The sequence below is a fragment of the Stegastes partitus genome, unplaced genomic scaffold (assembly GCF_000690725.1).
Source record: "Stegastes partitus isolate 25-593 unplaced genomic scaffold, Stegastes_partitus-1.0.2 Scaffold2579, whole genome shotgun sequence".
Lineage (NCBI taxonomy): Eukaryota > Metazoa > Chordata > Actinopteri > Pomacentridae > Stegastes > Stegastes partitus.
Window position 1 is genome coordinate 1 of NW_007580310.1, and position 8,272 is coordinate 8,272.

Genomic DNA, 8,272 nt, shown 5'->3' on the forward strand with positions numbered 1-8,272 from the left:
TTTCACAACACAACACTTTAATTCAAAAATAAGACTCCACACACATCGCATCAGTGGTCATGTGCAAGAAATATATTGTCAGCTTTATTAATTAACCAGTCAGGAGGTTTGGTGATCCCTCTTAATTATACACTGTTGTTGCTTCCCTTTAATAATTATTATTATTTGGTAAATCAGTTTTGGAACCTAATTGTTATTCATCTTATCTATTTTGTATTTATCAATCTTTTAAATTAGTTAGATTCTTCTTTTTGTGTTATTTGGCTTTTGTTCATCAGCTGAAATTTGTCATCCATCACTTTCTTTAATTTTGACACTTTACCTCTGACTGTCAGCCTGAGTCTTGTTTCCTCAGGTGTTTATCCAGACAGAGTAATTGTTTATATTGTTTATTTTATTTTACACTTTGTTGTTAATATTACTGTGTGCTTCACAATTGGCTGTGTGATTTAACTATACAATCATCACCTATACAGCTTCCAGGAAAAGTCTGTTACTTTCCTTTATTGTACATATCCTCTATTTGTTTTGCTTTAACAATTCTATGCAGAACTGTAAAAACTTAAATTAAGACTCAATAGTGCCTATTTCCCCTCATCTCTCCTGGTCAAATGCTTAAAACGGAGTGTGTATGAGTGTTTTCTGACTTCGTCCTCGTATGCTGAGGGCCGCTGCTGTCTATGAAGGGGGTCCCCAGATAGAGGGTTTTCCAAAACTAGTGTGTATAAGTGCGCACGTCTTCCTGCAAAACGGGGTCCTAGTGTGTCAGTATGCGACTGTGTGACTGAATGATTTAAATCATGTTTTATATGCTCAATACTTTATATTATCACACTCTGATGTGTCAGTGGCTAGAAAAAACACTGATACTGATGCATTATTTCTTTGAACAGTATAAAATTACAGAATCTCACGTCTTAATTTTTAGGCCATGTAAACAACTATTGTTTATAACAAACAATGGGGAATGCTTCACAAGAAGAAGAATATGAGGATCAAAAATAGCAGTTTTAATTGTTTTAAGTATAGACATTGTTTTTTCTGTACACAGTGTATTTTAGATGGGAGCAGGGACAGATCTTTACAACATTTTATTCCATATGCATTAACACAGCCAAAATGAGAAAAAGGAAATCTATGAAAAACCTAAAAATGACCCCATGATTAAAATGTAATCAGTATGCAAGTCTCACAGTTTGTCTTTAAACTCTAAAGGTTAGAATATCACAAAATGTATTTTGTTTTAACTTAAAAATTAAACAAGTCAACAATATATTTAAAACCATTTTGTGAAGTTATGAAAAGTAATGGAATGATGAATTATCACAGTTGATCAATACTTCACAGAGTTGTGCAGTAAGTTTAGTTTTATTATTCACTGCATTCCCTTTATAAGCTCAATGATTAATCTCCTTTTGTATAAACATCAATCACAGAAAAAGCAGAGCTTAAACAGCATATTTATCATTTTTCTAAACTCATACAGTAGATTATCAAAGACCATTTGATATAATACAGCCGGACTGCTGCCCAGCTGTGTTTTGAACTTTTCTCAGAACACACAGTGATGAAACTAACATCCTTCTTATTATCTGAGTTATACATTTGAAAAGATTCTTTAAATTTCTCAAACACCTTAGGAAAAGAAAAACAACCTTTTATAGATAAACACATAAAATATGAAAATAAGTAAGTACATACAAGCAAATCTTGATACATATGACATCTTAACTGCAGGTTCCCACAGCATCAACAGATCACACTTGTGCTTCAGACATTGCACAGACTGGTACACGGAGGCTGGAAGCAGTTTGTTATTTGGAAGTTCAGTCTGAATCAAGTTAACCCACACGGCAGTCTGTGGATGATTGTTTTTCTGTGAACTCTGGGAACATTGTTTCATAATCTGGAATTTTCTTGAAGAGCTCCATGACCTGTTTAGGGTTCTTGGAGTTGTTTTTGAATACATGGCAGCGATTTCCACATTCATTCACAATGTACCTGAGGTGAGACCGTTCATTTATGAAACTCTGAACATTGTCTTTTGCTTTCTCTCCATGTGTCAGCAGGACGATTGTGTTCTTCCTGATCCTGCAGTCAAGCTTCTTCTCCAGCCTCTCTAACATTCCCTTCTCACCTTCTGTAAACCGGCCCATCTGTATCACCAGTAACACCACATAGTGCCCTGACTGACAGTACTTCTTACACTCCTCTACTTGTGCCTGATCGTTTATTTCATCATTCAAGAAATCTGGGGTGTCGACAACTCTAACATCCCTGCCGAAAAGACTGTCCATCATTTTGAACTGACACTTGGTGGTGACAGTTGTGAAGCTCGGCCGGGATTCAAAAAGTTGCCTTGGTTCCCGCCAGATGTTCATAGCAGTCAGGATGGTGTTTCCAGATGCACTCTTTCCAGTCCCAGTTACTCCCAGCAAAATTATGTTGAAGGTATCTCCTGACATTGAACTGTTGCTCTCACCTGAAAGAAACAATTGGTCATAATTTCCAGTTATTTCATCAACAGTTACCAACAATTTCTCTTGGTAGCATCAGCTTTGAAAGGAATCAATGAAACTCTTAGACATGTTATTTTATTTTACCTCTGAATTTTTTAATTAGCAAAGGGATACTACAAAATTAAAATAACCGGAGTTTCTATCTTTTTAAAATTGGTTATATGTGTTGTGTTGTATCTTCTAAAGCTTATCAATGGTTTGTTCTGTTTCTGTTTCTGTATGTACATTGTGGGTACTTTGCAAGTTTGCTGGACCTGAGGAGAAGTGCAACATGCACATATTTTACAACAAAAACACACATTTGTACATTACAGAGGACAAACACTGAAGTATGCAGAACTTTGAAAAGAGTTACTGTCATTGTGCATCATGAATAACACAATAGTGATGTTCTACAAAACAAATACAAAATGGTGAAAAGTATTTGGTGTTACTCACATGATGAAGCAGTGTGGGGACCTGCAGAATTGAAATGTAAATGACACAGGTATCAGCAAATATAACTACAACATGAGTTATTTTTGATAAAAACACCAGCAGTGACCCAATACTTGTGACATTTTATATCACAGTTTACCAAAGAGGTCCAGTTAACTTCTACTAAAGTATTTACAATTCCTGTGACTTGGATGACTGTGAACCTACACAGACATGTCTCCTCTCCACTATCTTAACTTCAGACGTTTAAGTCAGTCAATTAAAAATCCTTTGGATTGTAGCGGAAAAGCTTCTACCTCTAATTGAATATAGGTTGTTAGTTAAATTGAATTTCATTAGAAACTGTCATAACTCAAAAAGACTGATTCAAACTGTTGTGTTAAATTTATTTGTTGTTTTTTAAATGAAGTTATTTTTAATGTATTTATTATTTTAATTGCTAATGATAGTATTCATAATACTACCTACTGTTCCAACATGTGTGTAGAACATAGACTCACCTGATCTCTCATCGTTATATGGAGGAGGGTCTTCATTTCTGAAGCAATAATCATAATATAGATTACAACAAAGTTATACCTAACAAAATATCACATATGCATCTGTTGACAGTGTAAATCCTGCCCTCTTTTGGAGCTAGCTTGTGTGTTCAGAGGATTTTCTCAGCAAAAGGAAATTTCTGCAAAGATAAATCATGATACTGCTTTACTTTGCAGGAAATCAAACTGGTATCTATTGCTGTATTGATTATTGACTGTATTGATATTATGACAAAAGTACACCTGAGGGGCACCGCTATAGCTCACCTGGTTGGGCTGGCGTCCCAAGTACAGGGCTACAGTCCCGATGTGGCGGTTATGAGTTCAAATCCCGCTCATGACCCTTTCCCACATGTCCTGCCCCCATTCTTCTCCCCCACCTTCCTGTCTCTCTCTCACTGCTCTATCAAATAAATGCACAAAGGCCAAAAAAATAACTTTGAAAAAAAAGAACAAAACTACACCTGAAAGAGAGCANAAAAATAACTTTGAAAAAAAAGAACAAAACTACACCTGAAAGAGAGCATCCCGTGGCTCGGTGGGTTGCGTGGTCGACCCCCATACAGGGGCTGAAAGTCCCTGACGCAGCGGCCGTGGTTTGAGTCCGGCCAGTGGTTCATTTGCTGCATGTCCTCCCTCGACTCTTCTCCCAAAATTCCCTGTCTCTCTCTCCACTGTCCCCTATAATAAAGGCAAAAAAGAAAAAAATGAAATAAAAATTATTTAAAAAATAAATAAAAAACTACACCTGAAATGTTCATCCTCTCATGAGACAGACAATTGCAAATTGCAATAACAAAGACAAACCTATTACTGGATATAACTCATTTATCTATGTAAGGAAAGAACAGGATGTGGTGTATTAATATCAACAAATAAAACCTCTTCAGAAATTTGACCATGTTGCTCTGGAAGTATGTGTTGGAGAAAATACCTGTTCAGTCTGAATCACTGAGGTTTTGGAGGAGCGCTTGTGGTCAACTTATGCATCTTCTGAACTATTTAATTTGGGGACCTAACAGATCTGATGAACTCAAAGACATTTGCTCTTTTCTACATAAATAAATCCCATTTTTGGGCAGCTGTGGCTCAGGTGATAGAGCGGTCGTCCTCTGATCACAAGGTTGGTGATTCAATCCCCCTCCCCTCCACAGTCAAAGTGTACTGGGGCAACACACTGAATCCAAAGTTGCTCCCAATGGCAGGCACCTTGCAAGGCAGCTCTGTATGAATGTGTGTGTGAATGAGAAAACATTGTAAAGCGCTTTGAGGTAGAAAAGCGCAATTTAAGTGCAGACCATTTACCATTACAACAAACCCCTCAATTAGTCTGCCATTGTTGTTGTTCCTCTGGGTATCAGTGACCATCAACCCATAAGTTGTGTCAGAAACACTAGAAGAACTACATCCTTTCCTGACACAACTCCACAGAAACCCACCGTTAGAAAATACTCAGAGGAACACAAGCTTCATAACATGAGACTTACTGTCCACATCAATTACACATAATAAATGTTGATGTCTTTACCTTGTCCTTTTGAACTCTTCTCTCCTTCTTTTCACGACTTCTTCACTGTAGCCTCTGTAGTCATAGTGGAATACCGGACGGGTTTTACACCACTTCATACAGTCATGGACCAGATCTTCACTGAGGGTTCCCAGCTTGATGTTGAACGTTTCCTTCAGCTGATCGAGTGACGTGTTGCTCATATACTTATCAAACATGACAACTAAGTGTTTTGTGACAGTTTGTCCAAAGATATCTTGAAGTTTCCTAATTTGAGAATCAATTTTTTCCACCTGAGCATTTTCTGAATCTATTGCCAGTATGAACAGATGAAGACCAGAATAACAATGTGCCATGAAGTCAATCACCTGCTGGTCTGGATACCGACAGTCCTCATCACAGAAATCACGAGTACTGAGGATTCTGAATGAGCGGCTCTTTAGAACAACAAAGTCATTTAATGTTTTGACAGAACCATTGTCATTACTGAGGATGAGTTGTTGAATCTTGTTGTTAAACTCAGGGTTCTTCCAAAGCAGAGCGATGGTGAACTTCTCTGGATCTTCTGTTGAAACAATAATGTTATATAACTCTTAGTATTCTATAAAATGTGGTTGCAATTTCACCTGCCACTGATCACCTTTTGTTTTTTAATTCTAATGCACAGGTCTCAGTCTAGTTTATAGATAGATAACCATGAACACATGTCCACTCTGTATCCTCTGCCTTGTCTGCTTCAGGAAAACAGTCAGAGAAACAATATTTTACAATCTTTTCTGACAAAACTGAACTTTTTGTAGATTGTTTCTAGATATTTAAATGCAGTAAACCATGTCTGTATGTTCCTGAAAGGAAATGAATGTTTTCATTAGTAGATTCTGTGACAAGTGGTTCTTGTGAAAACCAGAAAAAAAAAAGACTCGAGTTTCCTGTTTGTATAATAAAGACAAAAATATAATATTAATACTACATAATAATTAGAACTTAGAAATCAGAGGAGAAGCTAATTTCTTCATTAAACAGGTAAAGTAATAATAAAAGAATATAAACTCTTTTACCTGTTTTTGCTCAATCAAGTGACTTTGGGATAAGCAGTTAATTGATTTAACAGGAGAATTTATACACATTTACCAAGATTAGGTGTTGAGTTAATCAAGAACACAGAGTAATGAACATATTAATGTAGTTACACATCACAATATAACTAAACTAAACACTTAGAATACTTTATAACATGAAAAACTTGAACACACTCAAAAAAGAAGTTGCACAAAAATACAGTTTCCTCCTAAATGTTAATATTAAGGTTGAATATCAAAACTAATGTGACTAATCTGTTTCTGACTAACTTCTGGAGTCCTGAACCCAAGGCTAAGAAAGTCCCAACACAAGATTTCAAGAAGAATTTTAATGTGTGATTTTTCAATATTAAACACAGTCTGTCATCTTTACAGAATGTTTAGTGCTGTAGTAGATCATAGATGTAGCAGGCCTTGGTAAGGAGGAAAAAACTCAGTAAATCAGAGTCACTCACGTGAAGGTTTGGTAGAACTCATCTCGTCAGCTGCCTAAAGACCAACAAACAGTGTGCAGGTGTCACAAGAGTCTCTGAATCAGCTTTGATCAGACGGACTCTGACTGAAATACTCTGAGAGATTGGACCCACCCTGTGGGTGGAGCGCTGAAAACTGCTTCATGCCACAACATTGGAGAGCTGTGCTTCTGTTCATTCTCCAGAAATCAAGAGCAGAGATGGGAAACACATCCTCAATCCGCGATGATGAGGCAGGATCTTTTATGTAGACTCTCTCTGTTCTCTTTATACTGCAGTCAGCATTCAGTAACTATCACACCTGACTTTATGATTGATTTTATTTCCATCCAAGAACTTCATCAGGTCTAAACAGAGTGTGTGACTTTCTGCAGGTCCTCCTCTGAAGATTGTGATGATTGGGAAAACTGGTGTTGGGAAGAGTGCCAGTGGTAACACCATCTTGGGAAGAAATCAAGAAATCTTTAAGTCCCTTGAGAGTGCAGAGTCCTGTGAGAGAGAAAGAGTTCAGTGCTCCAGAGCGATCCATGTGGTCGACACTCCTGGAATTCTGGATACGTCTAAAAGTGCAGAACACATAAAGAAAGAGATCGCAAAATGCATCCACATGTCCTCTCCAGGCCCTCACGTCTTCCTGCTGATCCTTCAGATCAGCAGGTTCACCAGAGAAGAAGAAAACTGTGTGCAGGCCCTGGAGAAGATGTTTGGACCGAAGTCATCGAACTACATGATCGTCTTGTTCACTCATGGTGACAAGCTGAGTCAGAAGGGCACAACCAAACGTGACTATCTGCTAACCAGCCATGTGAAGCTCACAGAGCTGCTGAACAGGTGTGGCAACAGGTTTCATGTCTTCAACAACAAGAACAAGAACAGAACTCAAGTGGTGGAGCTGATCCAGAAGATTGATGAGATGGTGGCAGCAAACGGAGGATCGTACTACAGCGATGAAATGTTTGAAGAGGCTCAGAGGAGTCTTCAGCAGAGTGAAGACAAAGACACAGCAGAGCCACTGTATCACAACTTGTCCTTCATGGATGAGCTGCTGGAAAGAGTAATCCTGTTTCAATCCACACTGGCTGATGTCTCAGTGGATGAAGATGACCAGGACCCATGATCCTTCATTTGACTCCATGATGTGGCCTTAATGTGATGTGAATAATCCTAAATTCTTTTGTACAGTCACAGTGGGTTTAGACACAAACATCATTATCACTTGTCAACCAATAAGATATGTGTGATGAAAATTATTAAATCATTAATGTTGTATATAGTCCATGCACACAATAATTCAGATATTTTGCAAGATAAAGAGTTAAAGCATTAAAGATTCTATTGTTGTAATTGTTTTTTTTTTTTTTTTGTTGGTTTGTTTGTTTTTGTTTTTGTTTTTTGTTTTTTTTTTTACTTTTGGTGTCAATGCTTAATAGCAGATTAAATTATTATACAGTGAAGAACAGGGTGTGGGTGGATTCCACCCTGAATCTTGATCTTCAAGCTCATTTCTGAAGTCAAACACAACCAAAATTGTCAGAAACTGTTGTCTGTACGTGTAAGACATTTCCTTTTTTTCTCCGTAAATAAAGCTGAGGCATGTTTGGTGACTTAAGGTCTGAGGCTAATCTGTTGTTTCACACAGTGAAGGTGAAGTGATATTCCAGGACTGAACTCTCTCCTGTTGTTCACTGTAGGTGTTTGTTGACTTTGTTGTTTGGAG

General features: G+C 37.4%; 2 protein-coding genes across 3 annotated transcripts; one reads left to right on the plus strand and one right to left on the minus strand.

The window, feature by feature from the left end:
- Positions 1-1,767: 1,767 nt before the first annotated feature.
- On the minus strand, positions 1,768-4,073 carry LOC103375398 (GTPase IMAP family member 8-like). 2 transcript variants are annotated; one of them, XM_008305660.1, is made up of 4 exons: positions 4,010-4,073; positions 3,458-3,495; positions 2,958-2,978; positions 1,768-2,482 (listed from the first exon to the last, which is right to left on the minus strand). In XM_008305660.1, the coding sequence occupies exons 1-4, from the start codon at positions 4,021-4,023 to the stop codon at positions 1,842-1,844; spliced, it is 714 nt and encodes a 237-aa protein (XP_008303882.1). In that variant the 5' UTR covers positions 4,024-4,073; the 3' UTR covers positions 1,768-1,841. The 2 variants fall into 2 exon arrangements, with proteins under 2 accessions (XP_008303882.1, XP_008303884.1); XM_008305662.1 differs by lacking the exon at positions 4,010-4,073 and adding an exon at positions 2,745-2,773 and having other exon boundaries at positions 3,458-3,463.
- Positions 4,074-6,723: 2,650 nt separating this feature from the next.
- On the plus strand, positions 6,724-7,915 carry LOC103375399 (GTPase IMAP family member 7-like). Its single transcript, XM_008305663.1, has 2 exons — positions 6,724-6,783; positions 6,930-7,915. The coding sequence occupies exons 1-2, from the start codon at positions 6,756-6,758 to the stop codon at positions 7,670-7,672; spliced, it is 771 nt and encodes a 256-aa protein (XP_008303885.1). The 5' UTR covers positions 6,724-6,755; the 3' UTR covers positions 7,673-7,915.
- Positions 7,916-8,272: the final 357 nt, after the last annotated feature.